Here is a 26,900-nt window from a genome sequence, read left to right as displayed (position 1 = left end):
GAAAATCACCATGGGTATAAAAAAAAAAGTTCTGAAATTCACTCCGCACGCAATCTGCGCAGTTTATAACACCGTTTTTCAAATTTACCGCATATGCGGGCAGTTTTTCATGGTGGCCGGCAGTCAGGTTAGCCCGGAGAGAGACGAGTCCCGACCTGTATAAACAAAAAATCTCGCGAACTGTCTATTTGAGTTAAATTTGCATTGATTCAAAGCTTTTAAAAGTCCCAGCACTATGCATTTTAAGAAAGAACTTTCACTGTCATCACCAGAGCGATACTTGTTTCCATTTTCTGTGTTATTTTAGATTTCCTAAGGGTCTCAGATGTAGCCGTCGTGCTAATAAAAATCCAGCTGTCTTTAAAAATCTCCTTAGGACGGGTCAAGTGTTTACTACCTCCCAAGATCAATTCTGACGAGCTGATTACTGCGACGTTGCCACTTACATTACTTAAAAAATAGACCAAGGCGGAAAGGTTACTTATATTAATCAAAAAATAGACGAGGCGGGATGGGGCGTTGCCTCTCACTGATTTTGTGTGTCCATTGTAACAGTTCGATTGTCAAATGCGTACAAAATGTCAAGATCTCCGATCGCTCCTTGCGGTCGTAAACCTAATAAGATCGCAACTCTCAATTTACAGTCTGAAAATACGTGTAAACTCTTGTTGAAAACAGGTTTCAGCGCCTCTTCATTAATCGACCCAACCAGGATCCGATCACAATTCCCGTTTCCGGAGATCGCTTCACGAGGACATCCTGCCGGCCATTTTCCGGAGTCTCTTGACCGCGTATCAAGCTAAACTTGCGAGCGTCAGCCAATAAGGTGACCAAGGTGTGCGCCAGTTCTCGTGCACCCCTTGGTACGCAATTTTTGAAGAGTTCTGTGACCGCTGCCAAAAAATTGTCATAAGACGTTTTCTCTCCAGTCAGGCGTTCGATGCTCTCCACAAAGTTGTCAATGATCTGGCCAGGGATGTTGAGTTTGTTGATGTAGTATCCTCGGTCGAAGATCAAGTTTTTGATGTCCAGCATTGCTTCGAAGTTCGGCACGTGGAGTCTATTTCCATCTTGAACGGTATAAAAGCCGTGGTCGAGAAGAATCTGGAGGACCAGACTCCTATGGAGGACGGTTTGATTGGAGGAAAATATCGTTCGTCGCAGTAGGTCGAAAAGACTCTGCGGAATATTCGGTCGGATAAGGATCTGCGTTTCATCTTCAAAAGCATCTTCCACGTCTCGACCTAATTTTTTAAAATCTAGAAGGGTTTTTAAGGATTTGAACTTAATGGACTCAAATCGGTACGACTTTAGCACACCCGTCTTGAAGTACCTCATCGCTGAGCGTGTCTTGTAAATATTCTGACCTTTGCTCACTGCTTTGTAGCCACCGTACCACTTCCTGATGTTTGCGATATTCGTCTTTCTATCAGAGCGTTTCGCAAGTTCTAAAACATCATAATCAGTGAGGCCGTAATACCTGAAAAGAAATCAAATTATGATATAAGCCAAAGACAAGTACGAAACAACACGGACGCTGAAGCTATTATTCCTGAGTTTTTCGAAAGCCACGGAGCTTTTGAAGTCTTGTTAGCGACAGTTTCAACCGGAAGCAAAACTTGTGAAATTGTTTAAAATAAAGCTAAGGAAATGAAAAACTTAGTATCACGGTTTAGATTTTTAATTAAATTTTCGAGAGGGCCTGTGGCAGAAAAGGAACACAGTACATTAAGCAGACTTCATAGCGATGAAAATGCACATAAATGACATCGAGTGCATCAAAGATTTTTAAAATTCACTCTTAAACGCAGAAAATGGGTAGGTAGTCGGTATAGCGTGCGTTTTCAAATTTACCAAGCCCATTCAAGGACACTTTTTTCTTCATTGATGCACATTTCTGGCACTAGGAAATTATTCTAAATATATATTTTATTGTACTTAACAAGATTTTTGTGCAACCAACTACTTTTGGTCAACTTACTAAGTTTCATCTTTTAAGCCTTAATTTGAGCATAAAGGACTAATATGAAAAGGGCTTACCAATGTAAAGATTCGTCATCAAAGATGGAGAATGCAACAGTCCGTCTGTGATTTCGATTCGGAGACTGCCTGTCACTACGGTCCGATGGACAAACCTACTTTTTACCAGTCCTTTGATCATCCGGGAAATACTCCACACAATTCCCTGTAGCCCTTTAGGTCAAGATGTGGCGCTAAGAGGGCCTCACAAATGGGTACGTCAAAGTTGTCCACTAAAACTATCGCTTTTTGGTGATGATGTGCTGACAAGAGTTGAGTCAGTTTCTCTCCCCGAGCGCGACCTGCAAAAATAATGCCGTGTACTAAAGGAAGTTTGATTTGCATTATTGCTGGTGCATTATGTTCCACAATATGTGCAATCTGTACTTTTTTAGACTCTTTTTGAAACATATTTTAACAACTTCTCGAAACCTGCTTGACAAAATACTTAATAAGGTGGATGTAGATGTCGTTTGAGAAATATGAGATTGTTATGCTGCCGTCCTCAGGAAGAACACCGTATGAACATTCGAGAGTTGCCAAATTTCCTTCGATAAAATGTTCATTTTTGAGGAAAGTTGCGAATATTTTTTCTCGGCATTTTCAGGATCTTTAGGTAAAATTGTGATCTAGATTTTCTGAAAAATTGGGATGAAAATATTCATAAATTTACCAGAAAATTCGCGTTTTGTCAAAGGAAATTTGGCAACGCCTGAAGGCTCATACGGCGTTCTTCCTTAGAACGGTAGTATGGTACTAGCGTTAAAGACGTTTAAAGCAGATATAAAGGTGAAAGAGTTCTAAAAACTCAATTTAATGTTTTAGGTATATATTGCATTTTTAGCATTCATTATTAGTAGAAGTTAGCTGCATGCAGTTATGAATTGACCAAGTGATTGGAAATATGACCGGTTTTTCTTACTTCTTTTTCAATATTAAAGTAAAGTCGCCCATAAATATAGCTATGATAACGCGTATGTCGATTTCGAGCATTCCTGACTTCTCGTCATAATTAATTTTCTAATAATGTTCATCCTTCTCGGAAACTTCCGTGATGGCTCTTTTTTTATTTTAAGCCTACAGAAACATGGAAAAAAAGTTGGTTCAATCTCCATAATTTTAATAATATTAGGAGTGGATGTATTTTGAAATATTGCAATCGAGATAGGTGTTTTCCGAGTTAAGAAGTCCATTTGTTGTGAATTGTCCATTTATGAATTTTAAAATATAAAAACATAAGAGTAACCCGTAACGCACAACACATGAGGCGCGAATCACTTCGGGGGGTTTGAGCGTGAAGCGGTCAGGGGGCGGACACTCTGCCCAATGGATCATAAAATCTCGTACACAGCGTAAGTTAACGTACGATTACAACGGGTTTATTTATACAGGATGATCCAGGGTTAAACAGTCAGAATTCAGGAGCCGAAACAACCCCAAACCCCTTCTTAATTTGAGATTTTGATTTTTTTTTTTTTTTTGTTGATAATTTATGAATTTAGGGCATATGAAAGTACAGGGGAGTAGACTTTTTTTCGAGATTTGTTTCACAACCGTTGCCAAAATTCAGGAAAAACGATTTACTTTCTGAAATTTGGAGAGGGGGCGTAGCTCCAACTGGGGGCACTTCTGGAAACAACCTCATACAACAAAAATTCTTATTTTGACCCATAGAACACGCTTCTGCAGTCTGGTTGTTTAACTCCGGATCACCCTGTATAGTCTTACATTCCAAGATATTGAACGTACCTCGTCTAAGCCCAGTGTCATAATCTGGTCACGGAAACGTATATATTCATCCTTATTGCCCTTGGTCAGCCTGTGACTTTTCAACAAGTATTTAAATTGATCGAAGAGCTTCGCGACCATTATTTGAAAAGTGCGCACGTAGTCGTTGTAGGACTTGGTGGACAGTTTTCCAAAATCCATGAAGAGGACTGGATGACGAGCGAAATAGGTCTCGAACAACTCCGGTGCCTCTTTCAGTATTCTAAGGCGCGGCTTCGAGAAGGTATCATAGTTCGTCAAAGAGTTTGTGGAGGCGCTCAAAGGTACCGCGTCGTGGACAAATTTGCTTTCGGTGTCAGTTTCGAAAGTTACACGTTTTGTTGAGGTGTTCCGAGGGCCACTACGTTTCTGTAAGATATTCTGGAAGTTTTCGTCACTTTGTAGGATCTTTTTCGCGTTGATGAAGAATCCGTTTGAGTCGACCTCCACGGAAAAGAACTCCTGGAGCATCCGCAGGTTCGTGGTTCTGCCGAACCCTGGAGGAGCCTCGATGTAGATATGCCAGTGGTTTTCCAGAATGAACTTAATCAACAGGGATTTGTCAATGAATTCACGCGTTTGAGTGACATCTTTGAAGGTGGTTTTACGTAGTTTTTCGCCGGTATTTGAAGCTTGCTGAGGCAAAGAATAAAAATGATTAGTTAAGTCGCGAGTTTCATCAAAGCGTACATTAATGTTTCAGAAGATTAGCATCGGTAAAATATTGTTTAAAGTATTCCAGCCTTGACTTTTCGTAATTCGCAAAGATTGAATTTTGTCTGATGAATTTTGGTTGTTTGTAAATGCCACTGATTTACTCCAAGATTTCCTCAAATTGATATTTTAAAAATTAATTGTATTAATTGTCTGCTTATTTAAATGGTCTTCTTTTATTTGTAAAGTTGTATTTCCATGTTCAAAAAGTTGTGGAATTGTCAAATCATAGAATGCAAAAGTTGAATTAAACCTTCTAAAACAGTTACCCAGTTACAGTAGTTACACATGTATGCACTTATTGCGTTTAATGCAATATTTGACGATGATACTGCCACGTATCTTGGTTTGCGACATTGTAGACTTCCCTTCACACTTTATGTTTCAAATGGAAAACCACCGAACTTCAATTCTCAAAAACTTACAAGATTTTTCTTCTTGGTGCAGAGAAAACTCTGTGAAAAATTTAGGAATAATAATGGTTCGTTCTCTTAAAAAAACATTAAATGGAAGGGGAGATTTTTTGAACACCGCAAACGATATACATCGTCTGGTAGTTTCACCGTCGTTATGTCTTCAACAATTTAAGACGATGTCAATATCGGATCAAGTTAAAATGGAACCAGTATTTGTATAATATCACGCACTTTCATTAAGGCCGTAAGCTTTCACTCTAAATTTTTATCATCATGACTTTTTCTTCCAAGATACAAAATAGAAATAGCACGTGAGAACTAGACTTACTAGAACGGGCGAAATCAGAAGGAGCATTTGTACGAGTACAATCATCTTTTCACTTTTTAAGAGTTCCAAACTGAGAAAAGTCGTGTTTTGTTCGAAACGACAAAATGTTTCCGTTTTTTCTTGTTTCTTTTACGCGATTCTGAACAACCAATGAGAGAGCAACTTCCAATTTTAGGTTAGAAAACAGCGTTGCTTTTTTGAACAACATAAAAACGACTTGCTTTGAGCACGTTGCAGTTGTTGTACAACAATGTTGCTTTAGGGGCTCCCAAATTTTGCGCGCGAAAATAAGCCCCGCCCCCACAAGACAGAACAACTATTCGAACAAAATGCGATTGTTGTTTGTTTTCACAACATGTAGCGAGTGCTTCCTCCGAACACAATGCGACTAAACAGTCTTTTTTGTTGCATTTGATTCTCGAAAGTTAGTGCACGATTTTATCATAAATTGGCCATTGTGCAACCCCTACTATGTTTCACTTCTTGATTTTTCGCGTGTCCTTATTTTGGGGAAAATTTCTTCGGTTTTTTATCCATCGTTAAAAGAAACACTTTGTCACTTATCAAAACCTCTATACTTTGCCTCAGATGTTAGATGAATTCTACTGGTCCAACCAGAGTATAACGTCATGATGATTTTACATAACCAGCGTTGATAGTAACGAAGTGATAAAAAATGAACCTACACCATACTGAAAACGGTCCGTTTTCTCACATTTTCAGATTTTTGAGAGGCCAGACCCACTATTCGTTCATGAAAATGCTTATAAATATATATAAAATGATAAAATAAACATCCCAAAACATTCTCATTGGACATTTCTATTCGTTTTTTATTCCTTAAATTATTTTTGAGGTCGATTTGAAGTGAAAGTCCGGCACGCGTATAATAATAGAGACGATAGAATTATTCTCCTCTTTGCTTCTTCCTTCAAAAGACTCTATGCTTACGTCCCTCAAAATAGAAATCGTGTCCCATTGGCAAGTTTAAAATTTCATGTAATAACCTCTTACACTACTATTTTAATTGAAGCGGGGTTTAGGAAGTTCATTTAACTTGTTTCACATTTTATGATCTCCAGAATTTTAAAATCTCTACAAGGTATTGACACCATCCACAAAATTTATAAAATCCGACCCTCCCCCCCAATTTCTCGAGACTTTCCACTCCTCGTGTCTACATTGCCAAATTTTTCAGCGGAAATGATGGAGCTAACGAGGTCACAAATATTATAGAGTCCTATTTTTCATAGAAATCATTGCAAAACATTTCTTTTGAATACTTTTCTGAGATTTCAAATTATTATTGTCACATTTTTTGCTGTTATCAATCTAGGTTTTTAAATAACAGACAGATATATTTAAATACGACAAAATCATTCGCATTGAGAACCTGCATGACTCGTAGTCAATGTTAAGTCCTTGACGTCAACAGCTTGTGTTCTCGTGAGCGCCTTCATTTCTGAGTGATACAACTATACAGACCTCACTGCACTATGCATACTCACAAGTTTGAAGGGACCTATCATGTCTGACTTTCTTAGGTGTCTCATTATCAAACCAAACTGTCACCTATAACATGCACGATAGTTTGACACCAATCTTAGTTTTGAATTTTCTTATCCATGCTAAAATAGTGATCATTGAAAATTTATGATTTTATTATCAAGAGCTGAAGAAACGTAATCAATAATTCTGAAAAAATCGATTTATTTGCATTCTCGATATATTTATACCGTACGTGTAAACACATCGGCTATGATATGTAACATCAGGCCCAAGATACAGGGTTTTTCAATAGGCAAAATACGTTGCAGGCAATGGAATAGAGTTGTCGCACGGTTTTCTCCTGATTTCTCGAATCGGTGAAAATGATGTCGCGGCGGTTCTTCAGCCCTTAACTACAGAATTTTAACATTTATGAGTTAGCAGAAGCATAGTCTCATTCGATGAAAATATCCAAATATTTGGTTAATTTTGATGCAATACAATTACAAAATAATGTAGTTAAAAAGCTTACTTATTTCGAAGAAGTATTATTGATGACATAGGTTCTCTGATTAAAGCAGGCTGACAATTGTTTAAAATTCAAAAGTGCCGTCGGACGTGATTGGGAAACTGAGATAATTCTAATTTTTTTCCGGAGACTGTCCCAAAATGATCGATGGTGATTAAATAAATTACGATGGAATTTATTCCTTACTTGTCTTAGCTTTTACGCAGCAGAAAGTCTTGCCTCATTAAATCCCTGCATCCTTGCATGTATTGTGTCCGTGTACCCTTTTTGTGCCCACATATTTCAAGGTTTAACTGGCTTTTAATCGACTGTGGCTGTCGAAGACAGGGTGGATGATGTGACAACATGACCAATTACAATTTTCTCTTTTCTTGTCATGGCACTATGGTTTACGTGTGCCTCATGATGGAGGTGTTCACTCCTCTCCACGACGGATTGGTTTTCGGACGGTAATATTTCGGTGAATAAAACTTCAAGATCTCCACCCTTCTCGCCCGGTTTCAGACCCAGCAAGACGGCAACCTTCACCCTACAGTCATGGAAGACCTGTAAACTCTTCGTGAAAACGGGTTTCAGCGCCTCATCGTTGACCGACCCAACCATGATCCCTATTACGATCCCCATTTCTTCAGACCGCTTCACAAGGACATCTTGTCGATTGCCATCTGGGGTCTCCTCGCCACGCACCTGGCTGAACTTTCGAGCATCGGCCGCGAAAAAGACCAAGGCGTGTGCCATCTCGCGCGCACTTCGCGGCACTTGACCCCTGAAAAGCTCTATGACCGCTCTGGAAAAGTCGTGGAAAGGCCCGTCCTCCCCACTCAGTCCCTCTATGCTCCTCACGAAAGCGCGAATGATCTCTTTCGTGATTTTCAGTTTGGCGATGTAGTATGTTCGGTCGAAGATTAGACTCTTGATGTCGTGCATAGCTTCGATGTTCGGCACTTTAAGTTTATTTCTGCTTCCCATGGTGAAAAAACCATGGTCGAAGAGGATCTGTAAAACTAGGTCTTTCTCGTCGAGTGGTCGATAAGGGTCGAAGATTGTCAATCGCAGATCTTCGAAGTGACCATAATTGATCTTCTCTCGGATGACAAGTGTTGTGTTGTCTTCGAAGGAGTCCTCGACATAATGGCCAGCTTGAGTGTAGCTCAGCACTTTTTTGAGGGTTTTTAATTTGTTCGACTCATCTCGATAAGGCTCGAACTCGCCAGTCTCGAAATACCGTATTGTGGAGCGTGTGTTATAGAGACAGTGGCCCTTACGTGTGACTTTGTAGCCGCCGTACCAACTTCTGACGTTGCTGATGTGTTCTTGTTTGTTGAATCTTCTCGCAAGTTGAGCGATATCGTTTTTTCGTGAGGCCATAGTACCTGAAAATGAAGATTTATCATTCCGAATTAGATCAATTTTAGAACTAAAGTAAATCTAATTTTAAGAAAATTGGCTCTACACTCAGGAGACCCGCGGTTTTCTTAGGTTTTTTTTTTTTATTTTATTTTATTTTATTTTATAAAAGAAGGCAAATTTTTGAGGCTGTTATCTGATCCGAAAAGAAGGATATCTTTCGATCAGATCTTTTAGTTTGTTCCTTAGACAATATCTAATTGGTGGATTTTCCAACTACAGATTATACAGCGATATAATATGACAGTATATAGTGATTATTAAGTAACTTTATAGCGATATTCTCAGAACCTAATGAAAAATTGTAATTGATTTGATGTTGAAATAATGTTTTAACTGGATCTAACTTAATACTGAAATAATTTCTCACAAGACAATTTTAGACAAAAGAGGAACGAAAACCAAAGTTAAAAAGTCTTAGAAAATCAGAGGTAGGTTTGCAGTAATCTTTTGCGTTCTAAATAAAAATATTTCCCACATTCTATCTTTATTACTTTTTTTAGAAAAGCTCGATCCGTAACAACAATTAACTTTGAAGGTTATTTGAAAAGAAGGCTGAGATGAGCTACTGCAGGTTTAGTGAGTGCCTGGAACCTTTCTGTAATTTCAGTAAGTGCAAACAATTTGTTTCGTGATTGGGAAAGGTTTAAGGGATATGGTTTTAATCACGAGCAAAAATTTTCTTCGATCAAAAAACAAGCTCACCGATACAAATGTTCATCATCGAAAATGGAAAGGTACTTCAATCCATTTGTGATGTCAATCCTAAGATTACCCGTCACCACGATCCGAAAGACGAACTTGCTTTCTACCAGCAACTCGACAAAATGAGAAGCACTCCACATGATCCTTTAAAGATTACCTCGTCCAAGTGCGGCGCCAGCAGAGCCTTACGAATGGGCACATCGAAGTTGTCCACCAAAACTATCGATTTTCGGTCATGATGAGCTGACAACAGAAAAACGAGTTTCTCTCCCCCAAGAATGACCTGTAAACAGAGGTGTCGTGTCAAACTAAAAGGTTAAGTTTTGAGTAACCTCTCTAAGTAGATTTCGCTCTTATTCTCAATAAATTAGCCACGCTTAGAATCATTTTTTATGTTTTACTTTTTTTGTGTCATTATAAATAAACCGCCCTGTCTGAAAACTGATGCCCACGCATAATATTAGTGAAGCCATTGCCATGACAATCGAAAACACAGGAAAATGCAGAAACAAGGCTAAAATGCAAAAATGTTTCCATTTCCATGACATTAGCATCGCATTCAAACTACGCATAGAATCTGCCACCCTAATTTCATCCACGGGCATTAGGCCGAGTGGCCACTGTAAGTTAGAGTCTGTCATCTGTCTTACTGTCTATGCTGGCAGATTTTTAAGAACAGGAGATGCTGACCTACTTTCTTCAATTTTTTGGCGTGATGGAGACGATTATGTTGCCTTGGATGGTCTCTTTACAGAATTCCAGTGCACTGGAAGTGCCGGTGCCATTTGCCCAGTGCAAGTGCCTTCCAGTGTCATGGCTGCGGGAAAAAATTTAAATTACGTCAAGACTGCGTTCTTTTTTTATCATTTTTTCGGCAAGAAATGAGTCCATGACGATTAATACGAATGAATTATGAGGTCAGATAAGTACATTTTGTATGATCAGAGCTCATGTTTAACTCTCGTGTCATTATCTAGACTTCAAATATACTTAAAAGTTCTGTACGTACCTCGTCTATACTCAGTTCTTTGTGCTGTTCTTGGTCATGGAAGAGTAAAAATTCGTCCTTGGAACCTTGAGTTAGAGTACTGCTCTTAAGCAAGTACTGAAATTGCTCGAAGAGCTTCGAAACAAGTATTTGAAAGGAACGTACGTAATCTTGGAAGGACTTCGTAGATAGAACTCCAAAGTCGACCAAGAGAACAGGATAGCGTGCGAACTGAGTCTCGAAAAGATTTGGCGATTCCTTATGTATTTTTAGTGGCAACTTGGAGAAGGTATCGTAGTTCTTCAGAGGGTTCGCAAAAACGCTGGAAGGTTTTGAGACGTTCGCGTAGGCACATTGACCTTTGGTGTCGGTTACCAAGGTTCCACGTCCTGTCGAGGTGTTCTGACGGTCGCCCACGCATCTTTTCAGGGCGTCTTGGAAGGTCTCGTCCGATTTTAAAATCTTCACCGGATCAATGAAATTTTCTACCTGAGTCCACCTCCAAGGAGAAAAACTCCTTGAGCATCTGCAGGTTGGTTGATTTACCGAAACCTGGTGGAGCTGCTATGTAGATGTGTCTGGGGCTATCCAGGATACGTCTGATCAGCAGGGATTTGTCAACGAATTTAGGTGTCTTTGTAAGATTCTGGAAGGTAGAGCATTTAGGTTGTTCTTCGTCGATATTTGTAGCTTCCTGGAAAAAAGGCAGAAGACAGATTTGGTTGAGCAGTTTATCACTGAACTCACTAGCATGGAATGTGAAAACATTAAAACAAACGGATTAATCTCAACGTATATAAAAACTTTGCCACTAACAGAATGTTTCATAGAATGTATAATGACATGATGGATTTTATGGTGAGGCCATGGTGTAAAGATACGTGCGCGTAAAGAAATAATAGAAGAAATGAACTTACTTTGACGAATAAAATCAGTAGCAGCGCAACCAGAATCATCTTTCTGGTTCTTTAAAAATGCCAATCTCCTGAAAAACAATCTTGTCTTTTGCATTTGATCCTGGGAACCAGATGTGCAGATTCATTACAGATCAGCAATTAGAGTCAAACATCACAAAATTAAGTATCCCTTCAGTTTTTTTTGTGGTTAACGTTCTCATGTAACAAAGGTTTCGTTTTCTATGTAATCGTTTTGGATGGGAATATACAAATATCATCATAATCCGACGGCTTCAAAATCGGAACTGAATTTTTACTCTGGCTTTTTTGTTTCTGAAACATCTTCGACTCACTTGGTGCATCATATCATTATACTTTTAGATGGATAGCGTTGATAAACTAAAAATCAATGAAAATCGAAAACATTGTTGTCACAAAATGAGCAGCTCTCTTATCTCAACTCCTTGTTTATTTTAATGACGACGATGACATCCATTCGGGCCATTATTCATTTAGATTGTTTCCGACGACACCCTTAACTTTACGACATACCCAGTGATAATTGATTAATGCATGCGTGGGAGGAACCTTAATTGAATTAAATGACCAAATTTTGCTCATTTCATCTTTTTGATTTATTCAAAACGCGATTACACTCGCAAGTTGGCACGTGCGTACTACTGATTACAAAAAGAGGAGTTTGCCATAATAATTAGTCTCTTTGCTTTATCAACATACAGCGGAAAAGGAGCGTAAGAAGTTACCTATTCGAAATATACTTGCATCTGGGGCTTTAAAGTGTGATCGAACCAACGGAATAGGTGGACATTCGGTGGCATGTTTCGTTCACTTAGGGTCACCAGCACCTCCAATCTCGGAACATGTGGAGGTTTCAGGGCATTCCGTCAACGATTTTTTGTCCGCACACCTGTTTTGTCCAGTAGTATACGTCCACGCGTGAAATAAGCAACAGTGACTTGGTCCAAGTGTCATATTTTAGTCCATATGTAAAATTATACTGGCAATAATGAAATGAGAAAATTGAGAGAGGCGGAAGAGTTGTTGTGGTAACTCATTTTTTAAATGAAATGTTATTTCCTTCTTTTGATCAATCTTTTTAAATTGTCATGGGTGAATATTTGGTTTTATTTCAATTCTTAAAATTTTCGATGAAAAATGAACCTTATAAATACTTTTTTCTTTAATGAAAATATTATTTTATTTTAAAAACATTTACATTTTTAAAACGTGGCAAATATTTGTAAAACCTATCCAAACGATGACATTGATATTAAAGTCAACGAGCAGTAGTTGTGTCGAAAGAAACTATGCACAAAATAATAAAAAAGGGAAAAAACCGAGAAGCACGCAATCTTCGGTTTTAGCCCATTTGTACATCGATCTTTCAGAGTCAAATACGTCCTATTTTGAGCGTTTGGTTGCGCTCACACCACGCTGCAGCACAGTAAAAGCACAAAATATAAAAGAAGAAATTAATGTGCTTTAAAAATCATTAAATACGACAAGGAAACACCTTATTATTTACAAAACACACATTAAATTTTCCTTTCACTTATATTTTTTTTTTTATCAATTTAAATTAAAGTAATCCATGCAGAGTGTGCAAACATATAAAAATCATGAGTTGAAAAAGGCTGACTCCGCGAGTTTAAATAACAGGCCCTAGCATAAAGCGGAGTGATGCCACGTGCTGCCAGCACGAAACGCGCACAGGCCTAAGCAGATACTTCACGCATTGCGCAATGCTTGAGGTATCCCTTAGGTTTGTAGGCGCCAATGCGCGTTCCGTGCTGGCTGGCTGGCCGCCGCGCCGCAGCGTGCCACGTGCCACGGCGCTTCACTGTTTCACTATAGAGGTGTTGTACAGTATTACACGAAATTGAAGGCACTCTAACATACCAACAATAAGAATGACAGGCATCCTTTAAGAGTACGGAACTTTCCTTGCAAAATAAGTCGAGATATGAGAAATAAAGGAACATTCTTGAATATGCCGTCAAGAAGATTTTATTTTGAATCAAGAATAAAATAGGTGAATAAAAGCGGGTTTCTGCTTGATGTAAGTGACTTTCCTTTTTATAAAAGCATCTTTTCCTCTTTAAGAAAACATTATTTTCTTTAGTAACACATGGAAATCTTCTCGGCGGTAAATTTGAGAATATTTCTCCTTAAACTAGGTCACTTGTTCCTCTAATGAAGTTAAAAATCATACTAACCGTTATTTAATACAGATACTAGGACAGTAAGTTTTTCGACTACTGCTCTCTTTTTGTTGTCGTCACTCGATTTAATTTGCGAGGGAACTTCGTGCTTTTCAAAGATACCATCAATCATGACACGTTGGGGTGCCTTCGATCTCATATGATACTGTGCAACACCTCCGTGGCGAAATAGTAGCTCGAAGAGCTGCGGCAAACCAGTGCCAAAGCGAAGTTATCATGCACAGGGAAAATATGAGATAGTTTAGCTGAGGCAAATCAAAAGGTTTTCCAGTTTAGGTATAAAAATATGGGATTTTCTTGAAAGATAATTAAGTCCTGTTGCACCAAAGAAGTGTAGAGAGTTTTAGTGAATTTTCTCTCATGGAAATGACATGGAAAAATCTCAATTATATATTTTTCTCCGTTGGAGAAAAAAAAAAAAAGAAAAGAAAAGAAACAAGCAAACCCTCATTCTTCCAAGACATTAAACATTTCCATCCAAAAACGTCGTAAGCAATTGTCGTTTGTATTTACATGTGGACCGATTAACTTTGGGTCTCAAGTGGTAAGTGGACCAAAGACTGGGAAAAACAGGTGTGCGGACGCAAGAAATCGTTGACGAAATATCCCATAACCTTTGTGGACTGGAGGGAAGAAAAAAATTAGGCTACGTCCCCGTATTAAAATGCTTTCTAGTTTTGTTATTTTTAATTCTAATGTAAATGTATGCTTTGGTTTTGCTGATTTAATTGGCTAATTTAACAATGCTGGATCACCTTCTGTAAAAATAAATCTATTTTAATCGGTTTTTTCCTAATTGGTATTTTCTTTTTTTCTGTTTCAGGTAAGGATAACTCTCAAAATTTGTTGTGGTGTGGTGTCTGCTGTCACTAGAAGGTAAAAAAGAGCTCGTTAGAAATCCCATCAGTCTGCATGCCAGGCTTTTTTTCTTCTCTCCTACGTCTGACGTGTAACCATAAACAACACGACAACAGGCACAACCGAAGCACGACCAAAAACCCTACTCTGCTAAGATGCATGTTTTTAATTAATTCTGTAAATGTTACTTGATGGGACTGATGACTTCACATACGTCATAAGCCGGATGATTATCTTAGTTTTGAATATATGTTTTTCTACAATTGTCTAAAGCAGAAAAAGATAATGCAAAATACTTCGAACGCAGATATCGAGATAATACGCAGATTAACGCAGATAATAGAAGTTGCCTAACCAAAATTTGCAAGGCGCTTTCAAGAGTGAGGTTACTTGATCGTTTATTTTCAACAGGTCTCCTCTTTTCTTTCAGGAGGCTCTCAGTCCAAGACTTTCTCATATTTTGTCTTAATAAAATATGCGATAACTTCCTGTATTTATTTGAGATTAAAGAATTTATAAATATCTGAAACTTTAATCTGTCATAAAATTATACGGTTCTGTCAAAGATTTGTAAATCTATGTATGTTCATATATTAAATAACATAAATGACGAGATAAATAATTAGGAGTTTATAATAGTAATGCGCAGATTTTATTTTGCTTAAAAGCATGAAATGCAATAATATGTCATGCCTCTTTAAGAAAAAAGGAAGGAATGATCGGCGAGGATACATTTTAAAATTTTTTTAGGCTAGATGGTTAGGTTTGATAATTTTTTCAACACATGCAATAGCTCTTTTTAGTTTGACCGAGTGAGTTTAAGAGGACAATTAAAACTCGTTCCAATGGAACACATTAAATGCGATCTTGTAGCCTTTGTTTTTGGTGAATGTTATCAATCGAATTTGCCGAAGTTTGAGCATTTCAATCACATTTGGACTTTTCAATCATTCAATTAATCACATTTGGACAGGTTGCTTTACGTACATCATTGATAAAACCAAGGTCGAGAAAATCACAGTGTTCATCACCGCGGTAGATGACATCTTTGAAAATTTTCCGGAGATATTTCAAACTGTACTGAACTCAAAAAAAACTGGCGTTCAAGGAAACCTATACTTTCCCCTCATTCTGGGAGCTACAACTATTTGAACACGATTCTATGACACGCGTACACGGCCTAGTTCATCTTCGTTTCCTCAAGTTTTGCACAACAGGAATTTCTTCCTCGCTATCTTTTCCACGTCTCGCACTGATATCTCTCAAGTTCGGGGAGCCAACTTCTGCTGAATAGTAGTCGTTGAATGGATAGATGGCGCCACGTCATGCCCGGTCACTAGTTTTCTCTCTTTCCGTTGTGGCACCATTGATGATGTGCGCCTCAGGATGGTTCTCGCTGCTATCGGTTATCCACAACGGTGCGATTGTCAAACTTGTACATCATCCCGAGATCCGCGAGCAGTCCGCGACGTTTCAAACCCAGCAAGATGCCAATCTTTGCCTTGCAATCCGGAAACACCTGGAAACTCTTGAGCAAAACGGATTTTACCTCCTCATAATCAAGTGGATCCACCGTGACCCTGATGATGATCCCCTTGTCCTTACGCTGTTTCACAAGGACATCTTGCCGTTTGCAATCGGGGGTCTCTGGACCGCGTACCAGGTCGAACTTCCGGGAGTCTGCCGCTAGAGTGAGCAAGGTGTGCGCTAACTCCCGCGCACCTCGCGGCACGCGGTACTTGAAAAGTGCTTTGATCGCATTGGAAAAGTTACAGTAGGATGCGTCCTCACTAGTAAGTTGCTCGAGGCTTTGTACAAAGGTATCAATGGCGTAATCGGTAATATTTAGTTTGTTGATGTAGTACGTTCGGTCGAAGATAAGAGTCTTGATGTCTAACATAGCTTCAATGTTTGGCACGTAGAGTTTATTCTCGTCAACCAATGCGTAGAGGCCATGGTCTAGGAGGATCTGTAGCACTAAATTCGTATCGACGGTGATTTGATTTGAGTCGACGATTGTTCGTTTTAGATCCTCGAGATGCTTTGCTGGAATCTTCTGCCGGATTAAGATCCGTGTGTTATTGTCAAAGGCGTCTTCTACGTCGCGACCTGCCCACTCATAATCTAGGAGGTTTTTCAGGGTTTTGAATTTTAAGGCCTCATTCCGGTGCGGTTTCAGATCACCTGTCTTAAAATAGCTAATCGCCGAGCGAGTGTTGTAGAGTTTTCGCCCCTTGGGTGTTGTTATATAGTTGCCGTACCAATTTTGGATGTCCGTAATGTGTTTTTGGTCATCGAATCGTATTGCAAGCTCAGAAATATCATCCTCTGTAAAACCGAAATACCTGAAAATGGACGGAAAATTTTGCTGTGCGCATTGTCTTGAGATGAAACGTAACCTTCGTAATACATAGCCTCTGACGGTTACATCTAAAAAGTCTACGGGCCTAATGAAATGTGTCTCTGCTTGGTCTAATATTAAAGCATTCAAAAGATATATCATGACAAAAAGTGAGAAATTGTAAAGAGATCTTAATGATGCATGCTAATTTTCAAAAATTTAAGGCAGGTTCTCGGGAACTTCAATTCCTCTGTATCAATAATCATTTATGCTTTACATATGTACATGCATTACTACGATCATTGCAAAATTTCCTTGACCCCAAGCGAGGATACATCCCTGAAGTGTACAGTTCAGTAAAAGTACCTCTAAAACTTGTCCATTCATTTTGATTTATAATGAATTTTGATGGAGAAAAAAAACTAACCGGTGCAAAAATGGATCCTCGAAAATTGAGAAATGTATCAATTCGTCCGTGATTTCTAGTCTGAGATTCCCTGTAACCACGGCCCTGAAGACGAAACTGCTTTTAATGAGCAACTTGACGAATTGGGAAACGCTCCACTTGATCCCCTTAAAACTTTGCTCGTTGAGGTGAGGCGCCAAAAGAGCCGCGCGAATGGGCACGTCAAAGTTGTCAACTAGGACTATTGATTTTCGATGATGATGTGCTGACAAGAGTTGAACCAGTCTCTCTCCGCCACGCACCACCTGAAAGAGCAGTGTTTATGTAGTGTGACGAATGTGTTTTGTGTTGTTATTTTGTTCGTTCGACACAATGTGCGCGTATCAAGATCATCTAAGGATTCTAGACGCAATGTCAGAGGCTAGGATTCTTGGAATCTTTGTCAATTTGAAAACTTCCTCAAACTTACATTACAAAATGCTCACTTCAGATGGGCTTTGTCAAATATTTAAGAGTTCTATGTATTCTTAGAGATCGACAAGTTATAAAGTACAAGTTTACAGTGACTTAAGGGGCTCCAAATGAGAATTTAAATTCGATAATAAATTAAACATAAACAAAAGTTTATTGTATGTCGTGAAACAGAAAATACTATTTGCCAAACCTGCTCCCAAAAGAGGGGAAGATCTAGACATGACCTTAATATCAAAATATAGAAAAAATGACGAAATGCATGAAGAAATTGTGCTAACACCCAGAGAGTGTTAAATTCTACGTTTTTCGGGAATCGTTTACATGTGGCATTGTGGCAGTGGACCCTTCCTCCCATGAAGTATTGTTCAATATGCACAGTCTCTTGTAGCAACTCTTGGTTAAGTTTTCTACAGTAAATTCAGTCAATATTTTCGAATGATCTTTAAAAATAAGTTACTACACACTTACACGTTGCACTTTTACTGAGCGGATACGAAAACATCATAAAATCTCGTTTTAAGAATATTTGCAATAGACTATCCTGAACTTGGTAATGCATAAAGTCGGTTTACATACCTCTTCTATACCCAGTTCTTTATACCGGTCCCTGAAGCGTATAAATATATCCTTGTTGTTCTGCCCCAGTCTGCTGCTCTTTAACAAATATCGAAATTGGTCGAAGAGCTTCGCGACCATTATTTCAAAAGATCGTACGAACTCTTGATAGGAATTAGTGGACAAAGCTCCAAGGTCAACCATGAGGACAGGATAACGAGCAAACTGGGTTTCGAATAACTCTGGCGACTGCTCGTATATTTTCAATGGCAACTTCGAGAAGGTATCATAGTTTTTTAGAGGATTCCTGGAGATGCCGAGGGCTTCAGTGACATTCACGTCGATGGACCGGTCTTTGGTGTCCATGACGAAGGCTCCGCGTTCTGTCGAGGTGTTGCGACGCCCTCCGCACCTCCTCAGTGCTTCCCGAAAGGTTGCGTCAATTTTCAGGATTTTCGCCGGGTTGATAGAGTAACCCATGGAGTCGACCTGCATGGCGAAGAAATCCCGAAGCATCTGTAGGTTGGTAGATTTTCCGAAACCAGGAGGAGCCTCGATGTAGATGTGCTTGCGAGTATCCAGGATGTTACTGATAAGCAGAGATTTGTCGATGAATTCGCGTGTCTTCGTGAGGTTTTTAAACATGGCACAAGCAGGGGGTTCTCCGTCGATATTTGAAGCTCCCTATAAAAATAATATAATCAACCAATTTAGTATTGAAGGTCGTACAGAAACGTATTTTAATTTTTCAGGGAATGCCTGGTAACTTTTGACAAATTTTCAGATTTTTTGTAACTCTAATGTAGTAGACTCCTGTAAAAGCTTTTTTATTTTGCAAAGTCAATTTTATGATTACTTTTCTCCTGAAGTTAGATATTTTGAAATTAAATGATTAATTTTTTTAAGCTGAGTTCGTGTTTTTCTCGAAGTGCGATGAATTTAGTGTACAGCTGAAATTTTTCGCACTTTGGTATTATCACCAACTCAATTTAAGCGACTCTTGCGTTGAAACGTAATCTCTTAATATACTGGGGAAAAAACACATTGGAATTAGAGTCCAGACTCTTAAAAACATCGACAAGAAAAAGGACTCTTGATTCAATCAGAATCTAGCTTAAATCAAGAACCAAGCCTCTTAATTAAAGCGGATTTCGTTTTGATTCAAGCAAAAATCCGATTGAATCAAGAGTATGTTTTCTTGTCAATGTTTTCAAGAGTCTGGACTCTAGATCCAATAAGTTTTTTTCCAGTGTAATAGATAATTTTTGCAACGTTTAATGTGCGATTTGTCTCACTAATAGATAATTTTTGCAACGTTTAATGTGCGATTTGTCTCACGTAGAGTTTCTTCATAAGCGGGGGGTTGAATTCACTCATCGAAAAACGTTAAGTTTCCCAATTTGAGTTTAATTTTATCAATTATTTTCGGTGTCTAAATCGTCACCTAAGTAAAATTTTAATCAGAACGGTCCATTAAGCCAATAGTGTTGTTTCACAATATATCTCACGGTTATGAAGTAAAACGACCCCATTTAAATGTTCCACTCAAAATGTTTAGCTGGGCGAAGAAAATGGAACCCCTTCTAAATAGAAATAACAAGGCAAGTGTGACTTACTAAAGCAGACGTAATAGCAAACAGCAGTCGCAAAATCATCTTTTTGGCTCTTCAAGGGCTCCAATTTCCTGGCGAACTGTCTTGATTTTTGCATCAGATCCTCGAAACCTAACACACAAAGTCATCACAAAGTGACGAGTTTTGATCTCTTTGAAACAAGAATGATCAGTTAACGAAGGGACTGTTTGAAAGAAACAACAAAGTCGTCACAATCGAAAGCCTCAATAACCGACACTGCACTGCTGCCGCAGTTCTTGGAATCTCCCAAACTCTATCGATGTATTACATCGGTTTTAAGATGAATAACGCTGATAATAGTACGGTAAGAATAGAGCTAGATTCAAATACATTATCCTCAGTATGATTTGTTTTAAAAAAAAAAATCGTAATTTTTCTGAGGAGCTCCCACAATCTTTTTTTGTCCGACGTTTTTACCATAGTACAATGAAAATCTCCAAAAAAATTTAGTCGCCATCTTCTTTAAGGTGCATATTTGTTTTTCTTTAGGAATGAAACGACTAACACGTTTGATAGAATTGCCCCCTCGCTCAGTTTTCCGTCATTCAATGGATATAAAATTTTGCCAGTGAGTCTTGGCATGCCCATAGCTTCGTTGTGAAAAAACCTATTCCGTCTTCAATTAAATAATAGGCTTGCTAGGAAAAATTGGCCGTGACATGCCGTCTGAAACCAAAACACATGACAGAATTACATAATCTTTTTGTGATTCGAGATTCTATTTCATTTTGCACCACAGATGCCGTTTACGGTGTTTCGAATTTCAAATGTGTAGTACTCGAGTACTAATTGGTAGTATCATTGGCGGATCCAACGAATTGGCAACATTGTCTTTTCTCCATTCAGGCCTATGGAAATAAATCGATTCTTAGAGGGGCCAGGTGCTCCGAAAAGAATCGATTGTTTAGCATAGGAGGTTTAAATGGAGGAAATGCGATGTTGCCAAATCGCTGGATCCGCCTCTTGGTTAGCATCAGTACCTATCTATCGCCTTCAGAGCTTTGCCGGAGACATTCTCTTTTAAAATGAATTTACGAGCTAATCGAGTTATTTTAGCGGATTGAACCTATAAATAAGGGACTTAGACGTAATTGTCGTCGGAATGAAAAATATTTCAAAGGCGTACCTGATTATGTTCAACCTCGGCAATATTTTCAAACTTGGGCGTTGGAGACTTTTGAAAGCTTTTGCGTGACTTTGGAAATTTTAACAGATCTAGCAAAAAAACCTGAGTCGACCGTTCAATTTAAGTTTCGAAACGGAGTAGACAGCTTTAAGTTTTAGAGAAGAATGATCTTGATTGAATGATCTAGACACGACTGTAGGTTTGGACTTTCATGTTTCAGTTTGCGCAGCGCGCAGTCTCCGCGAATCGATGATATACGACCTAGCATATACATGAACCCAGAATTGCAGTATCCTTTCTATTTAGCTGCGCTCAAATATATTGAAATATATTCTGCGCTAGAGGCGACAAAAAAAAACTGATGGAGAATTATAGTTGAAAAGTGATCGGTAACAATAACCTCAAGTTGGATTAAAACTTTAATTCGGAGGAAGTGAGTTAAGGGACCACTCAAACTTTTCGAGAATAAAACAATTTATATATTTTGAAAATGACGTCTGGAAAATTACTAGACACTCTGAGTGGATGAAAGTATATGTGAATCACGAAAATTATGATCGAGCATAGTCCAGATTTAAAGTATGTTTAATTGTTTACCTTGTACTCCAATACTTTGAGAAAAGGGAAAGGAAAATCGGATAAGTAGCAGTTTATTTAAAAACGTTAAGGCGTGTTTACACGTCCCGTCAGGCTGCACGCCAGACTTTCTTTGTTCTTTCTTGCGCCTGAATTGTAGCCGTATCCTGACGGGCTGTGTAAACGCGCCTTTGGGATTTTAAACCTGATTCTAACAGCTCGTCCTCACACGCGCCTTCATTTCTGAGTGAAGCAACTTTACAGACTTAAGAGTTGTTCCCGCACACGTACTCACTTAATAGAAGGCGCACATCAGACTTAATTGTCACTGATGATTATATTACCATTAATGGTCACCAACGACGCTCATACCGACTGTATTTATGATGCACTATAAACGTGTCCTTTGTGAGTCTTTATTTTATAATCTAATTTTCACGTATAATACATAAGTGCCAAATATTGCTATTTTATTCGGAAAAAATTACAATATTCAATAAGATACAATATAAGTACAAAAATTTGCAGTTGAGGGAACCGATTTTTTCAGACTGAAGAGATTGATCTCCTCAAAAATTTTAATTTTCATTAGGACTACATTTTGTAATTGGAAACTACAATTTCTGGCTCATCCGTTAAAACACTATGTGCATAAATTCATTAATGGATCATACAGGCTTTCTAAACTGAGCCGGAATTTATAGTTCCTAATTGCGAAATGCGGTCCATTTATGTTCTGTCTTTTTTGTTCAAAACTTAAATTAAGAGGAACATTTTGTAAGTTCGGTAGATTGACCTTTGTTCAACATTGCCTGCAGAATGCAGGGATGATGTGATGCCATTGCCGATTAAAATTTCTCCCTATTATTGCCGCGGCTTCATCATTGATTTACCTCCGATTAGTAACTTCTCTTTTTCTCAACGGTGCGGTTGTCGTAGTGATACCTCTCAAGTTCGACGGCCGATTTTTGCCTAACACTGGTTGTTGAATGGAGAAGAGACAGGACGACGTCATGGTCGACCACCAGTTTTTTCTATGATCGTAGCGGCAAGCGTGGTGACACGCGATTCATATCGGTACGTACTGCTGTCTACAACAGTTCGATTGTCAAATGCGTACAAAATGTCAAGATCTCCGGCCGCTCCTTGCGGTTTTAAACCTAGCAAAATCGCAACCCTGAATTTACAGTCGGGAAACACTTGTAAACTCTTGTGGTAAACAGGTTTTAGCGTCTCTTCATTAATCGACCCAACCAGTATCCCGATGACGATTCCAATTTCCGTGGATCGCTTCACGAGGACATCCTGCCGGCCACTTTCCGGAGTTTCCTGACCACGTAACAAGCTAAACTTGCGAGCGTCCGCCACCAAAGTGACCAAGGTGTGCGCCAATTCTCGTGCACCTCGTGGTATGCGGTTTTTGAAGAGTTCTGTGACCGCTCCGAAAAAGTTGTGAAAAGACGTGTCCTCTCCACTCAGGCGATCGATGCTCTGCACAAAAGAATCAATAGTCTGGTCAGGGATGTTTAGTTTGTCGATGTAGTATCCTCGGTCGAAGATTAAGTTTTTGATGTCCAGCATTGCTTCGAAGTTCGGCACGTGGAGTCTATTTCCATCTTGAATGGTATAAAAGCCATGGTCGAGGAGAATTTGCAGGAACAGACTCCTATGGAGGACGGTTTGATTGGAGGAAAATATCGTTCGTCGCAGTCGCCTGAAACGTCGCCACGAAATCTTCTCCCGGATACAGAGCCGCGTTTTATCATCGAATGCTTCTTCCACGTCACGACCTAATTTTCTGAAAGCTAGGAGAGTTTTTAAGGTTTTAAATTTGATGGACTCAAATCGGTAAGGCTTGAGCACACCTGTCTTGAAGTAGCTTATTGTTGAGCGTGTGTTGTAGATATCATGACCCTTGCTCGCTGTTTTGTAGCCACCGTACCAATTTCTGACGTGTGCGATATTCTTCTGTCCGTTAGACCGTTTTGCAAGTTCTAAAACATCATAATCTGTGAGGCCGTAGTACCTAAGAAGGAATAAAGTAATATTATTAAGAGATGAGATGATATGTTTTGAGACCAAAGCTAATCATAGGAAATATATCTTCAGAAAGGATCGAAAAATCAGCCGCTTAATGATTTTCCGCCGAAAGAATGAAAGAATCGAATCGATCAAAGTCCGAAAGTTTGTAACTTCATTGCAATACATGCAAAAATATCCGATTAAGTTATGAACTTTTCTTGAGATTTTCTGTAATTATGTGGAACGAGAAGAAAAACAAAACGATTAAGGAAAAACAGTTGATTGGTTAAAAGTAGTAAATAAAAAAACAATTGAATAAAATAATAGTCAATGAAAAATTTGAACCATAGTATATTAAGCTTTTTATCTTTCATCCCTACCTTAAATTATTTTTTTTTTAGGTTTTGCTTCATTCGTTGAAAAATGGTGCTATTGGGACCTCAAAATCTCCCTGGCTTAAAAAAACATGCGAATTTTAGTCTCGGCCCGCATACTTTTTTGTATTTGTCTTATACAATACATTTCGTGATTCCTCAAAAATGAGTAAGGGCAGGTAAATGAATATATTGAATCTTTCTGATTCAGAATCATTTTTCTCTCTCACGAATCTCGTCTTTCAGTGAGAAGAAAGAAAACAAAATAAGGCTAGGGTTTATTTTCTAATTTTATGAGCTAGGTGTCAATGAAGGTAACACAAACTTGTCAGTTTAATCCTACCAACCTTTCCAAACAATTATGCAATGTAAAAAAGGTCTCACCGATGCAGAGATTCGTCTTCGAAGATGTGGAAATGCATCAGTCCATCTGCAATTTCGATTCGGAGACAGCCAGTTACTATGGTCCGATGAACAAACCTGCTTTCTGTCAGCCCCTTCACCATCCGGGAAACACTCCATGCAATCTCCCTGTAGCTTTCTATGTCGAGATGTGGCGCCAAGAGAGCTTCACGTATCGGTACGTCAAAGTTGTCGATTAAAACTATCGCTTTTCGGTGATGATGAGCCGACAAGAGTCCGGCCAGTTTTACTCCTCCGAGTGTTACCTGCAAGAATAGTTTTGTGTACCATGAGAAATTTAAGAGTGTCGCATTGTTTTTGGATGCATATGATACTGTGCTGTTTTATCCGATTTATTGGTTGTGTCAGTGGCTCAGGCTGGACTTTTAAGACTCTCTATGAAACGCTTTTATCCTAACATCCTCTCCAAACCTGCTTGACTTAAAACTGAATTAATGCTGATGCTGATTTAGACTTCCATTGGCGAGGTCTGAGAATTGTCTTGGAACCAGCGTCAAAGATATTTGAAGTAGATTTAAAATCAAAAGAGTTTTAAAGTGCAATTATACATTTCGACATTCTTGAATTTATTAAGATTAATTAACGGGTCAAGGTATTAATTGCATTTTTAGCATTCATAAATAGGACTGGTAAGGTCTAATTTCAGTTATGAATTGACAAAAAAGTGAGAAATATTACTGTTTATTTTTCCCTGTTTCCAAAATTACTCAGATCTGTAAATAAATTAGGAAAACGCGTAACCAGCCTGGAACATTCCTGACCTTTCGTTATATTTAATTTCTTAATCAGAAAATGTTTATCCATTATATCTTAGATACCCCCATTATTGCTTTTTCGTATTTCAAGCCCTCAAAAATTTCAAAAGCCGCAAACAGGTTGCCTAGATTTCCGCTAGAGAGATACATTTAAAACCTGAGTGCATACTTTAAAACATCGTGAACGGGATAGGTGTTTTCCGAGTTACGACATTTGATCCTCATGATGATCATAAAATCCTGTACTCAGATTAAGTTAACCTATGATTTTTTAGCTTTAGTAATACTTTTCAAGTTTGTGTATACGTACCTCGTTCATGCTCAGTCCTGTAACCTGGTCACGGAAGAGTAAATATTCATCCTTATTGCTTCTCGATAGTCTGTTACTTTTTAACAAGTACTTAAATTGATCGAAGAGCTTCGAGACCATTACTTTGAAAGTACGTATGTAATCTTGGTAGGACTTTGTCGACATATTTCCAAAGTCGATGAAGAGGACAGGATATCGAGCAAACTGGGTCTCGAATAACTCCGGCGATTCCTGCAGTATTCTCAGTGGCGGCTTCGAGAAAGTATCATAGTTTCTTAATGATTTTGTGGAGACGCTGAAAGTTTTCGTGACGTTCTCGGAGACGGGAACGGATTGGCTGTCGGTGTTACTTACGAAAGATACGCGTTTTGCTAAGGTATTCCGTAAACCTTTACGCCTTTTACCGATATTCTGAAAGGTTTCGTCAGTTTTTAGGATCTCTGCCGCGTTAATAGAGTATCCATGAGAATTGACATCCAAGGCAAAGAAATCCCGGAGCATTTGCAGGTTTGCGGTCTTGCCAAAGCCAGGAGGAGCCTCAATGTAGATATGCCAGTGGTTATCCAGAATGAACTTGATTAGCAGGGATTTGTCAATGAATTCGCGCGTCTTTGTGAGATCCTTGAAGGTGGTATATTTACGTTGTTCTTCTCCGGTATTTGAAGCTTCCTACGCAGAGAAAATAAACACGAGGCAAAAATTATGGGAGTGAATTTACCTGCAATGTTCTTTAACAATTCGGAGGATGAGTGACACCACAGTGGATTATTTTTATGCATTTAATCCATTGCTGCTTCAAACATGGTAAAAAATGAAAGACATAATGGAGCTACAAGCCAAGAAAAACTTTAGCAATAATATTGCAAACACACAGAGATGAGATTCAATCAAAAAACTTACAGAAACAAAAGGAAACACTGTGCGTCGAAATTAGAGGCTTTGTTTCTTGATTTTATAGTTATCATCTCTGTATTGAAATATTATTTGTTTCATTAATTTTTGGCCTGTAGCTCTATTATTCTTAATCTTTTTACCATTATTTTTATGCATGCATACGTCTGTTTTTATATTTTAAAAGTTTGAACGTTCTACGCATTGCTTCAATATTATTCATGAAAGTCATTGACGTGGCGTGCTTTGCGATGTAAAGATTGATCTGCCATTTAAAGCCATGGGAAAGAATCGATTAACAGAGTGTCCGCAACGAACACCTTAATAATCGATCCTATACTATAGCTTCGAATGGGGAAACATCGATAACCGATCATTCACGCCTCGCCACTGATTACATTTCGGAACTAGAGTCATGCAGTTGAATTTTAACCACGCCTATTCCCAAAATTGTTTAAAGTACGATACATTCACAACTCCAGACCCCAAATTTGAATATTACATGGAAATTGTACTTACTGAAGCAGATATGATCAGAGACAGCAATTGTAAAATCATTTTTTTGCCTTCTCGAAGGTTCGAATATTTTCAGAAGAAGACTTGTCTTTCGCATCTGATCCTTGGAAATGAAGTATACAATTTCATCACTACTCGA

General features: G+C 38.5%; 4 protein-coding genes across 7 annotated transcripts in view; 1 reads left to right on the top strand and 3 right to left on the bottom strand.

Annotated features, from left to right (window-relative positions):
- LOC109043431 (uncharacterized) overlaps positions 1-26,900 on the top strand; it is a 272,968-nt gene that overhangs the window by 14,698 nt on the left and 231,370 nt on the right. The gene's annotated exons all lie outside the window — the stretch shown is intronic.
- Positions 667-26,900, bottom strand: LOC109043489 (uncharacterized). 2 transcript variants are annotated; one of them, XM_072298262.1, is made up of 4 exons: positions 26,765-26,900; positions 25,355-26,023; positions 24,251-24,534; positions 667-1,480 (listed from the first exon to the last, which is right to left on the bottom strand). In XM_072298262.1, the coding sequence occupies exons 1-4, from the start codon at positions 26,801-26,803 to the stop codon at positions 682-684; spliced, it is 1,791 nt and encodes a 596-aa protein (XP_072154363.1). In that variant the 5' UTR covers positions 26,804-26,900; the 3' UTR covers positions 667-681. The 2 variants fall into 2 exon arrangements, with proteins under 2 accessions (XP_072154363.1, XP_018916240.2); XM_019060695.2 differs by lacking the exon at positions 667-1,480 and adding an exon at positions 21,920-23,496.
- Positions 4,085-11,838, bottom strand: LOC109043496 (uncharacterized). Of its 3 annotated transcripts, XR_011899542.1 has the most exons (5): positions 11,279-11,834; positions 10,383-11,055; positions 9,374-9,656; positions 7,448-8,634; positions 4,085-4,422 (listed from the first exon to the last, which is right to left on the bottom strand). XR_011899542.1 is itself a non-coding variant. In XM_072298264.1 (4 exons), the coding sequence occupies exon 4, from the start codon at positions 8,627-8,629 to the stop codon at positions 7,562-7,564; it is 1,068 nt and encodes a 355-aa protein (XP_072154365.1). In that variant the 5' UTR covers positions 8,630-8,634; positions 9,531-9,656; positions 10,383-11,055; positions 11,279-11,838; the 3' UTR covers positions 6,888-7,561. The 3 variants fall into 3 exon arrangements, 2 of the variants coding, with proteins under 2 accessions (XP_072154365.1, XP_018916248.2); XM_072298264.1 differs by lacking the exon at positions 4,085-4,422 and having other exon boundaries at positions 6,888-8,634; positions 9,531-9,656; positions 11,279-11,838; XM_019060703.2 differs by lacking the exon at positions 4,085-4,422 and having other exon boundaries at positions 6,888-8,634.
- LOC109043468 (uncharacterized) lies at positions 14,988-19,994 on the bottom strand. The gene is made up of 4 exons (XM_072298263.1): positions 19,751-19,994; positions 18,156-18,818; positions 17,127-17,410; positions 14,988-16,703 (listed from the first exon to the last, which is right to left on the bottom strand). The coding sequence occupies exons 1-4, from the start codon at positions 19,787-19,789 to the stop codon at positions 15,758-15,760; spliced, it is 1,932 nt and encodes a 643-aa protein (XP_072154364.1). The 5' UTR covers positions 19,790-19,994; the 3' UTR covers positions 14,988-15,757.

This window comes from Bemisia tabaci, chromosome 3 (genome assembly GCF_918797505.1).
Source record: "Bemisia tabaci chromosome 3, PGI_BMITA_v3".
In the NCBI taxonomy this organism is placed as follows: domain Eukaryota; kingdom Metazoa; phylum Arthropoda; class Insecta; order Hemiptera; family Aleyrodidae; genus Bemisia; species Bemisia tabaci.
This window is presented reverse-complemented; position numbering and strand designations above follow the sequence as displayed.

What these genes read in the sequence shown, in the direction of transcription:
- LOC109043489 (XM_019060695.2), bottom strand. Translation starts at nt 26,803, where the DNA reads ATGATTTTACAATTGCTGTCTCTGATCATATCTGCTTCA. An exon ending in CTCTGATCATATCTGCTTCA is followed by an intron (nt 26,024 to 26,764) that starts GTAAGTACAATT and finishes TTCTCTGCGTAG; the next exon opens with GAAGCTTCAAATACCGGAGA. An exon ending in GAAGACGAATCTCTGCATCG is followed by an intron (nt 23,497 to 24,250) that starts GTGAGACCTTTT and finishes ATTCCTTCTTAG; the next exon opens with GTACTACGGCCTCACAGATT.
- LOC109043468 (XM_072298263.1), bottom strand. Translation starts at nt 19,789, where the DNA reads ATGATTTTGCGACTGCTGTTTGCTATTACGTCTGCTTTA. An exon ending in TTGCTATTACGTCTGCTTTA is followed by an intron (nt 18,819 to 19,750) that starts GTAAGTCACACT and finishes TTATTTTTATAG; the next exon opens with GGAGCTTCAAATATCGACGG. An exon ending in GAGGATCCATTTTTGCACCG is followed by an intron (nt 16,704 to 17,126) that starts GTTAGTTTTTTT and finishes GTCCATTTTCAG; the next exon opens with GTATTTCGGTTTTACAGAGG.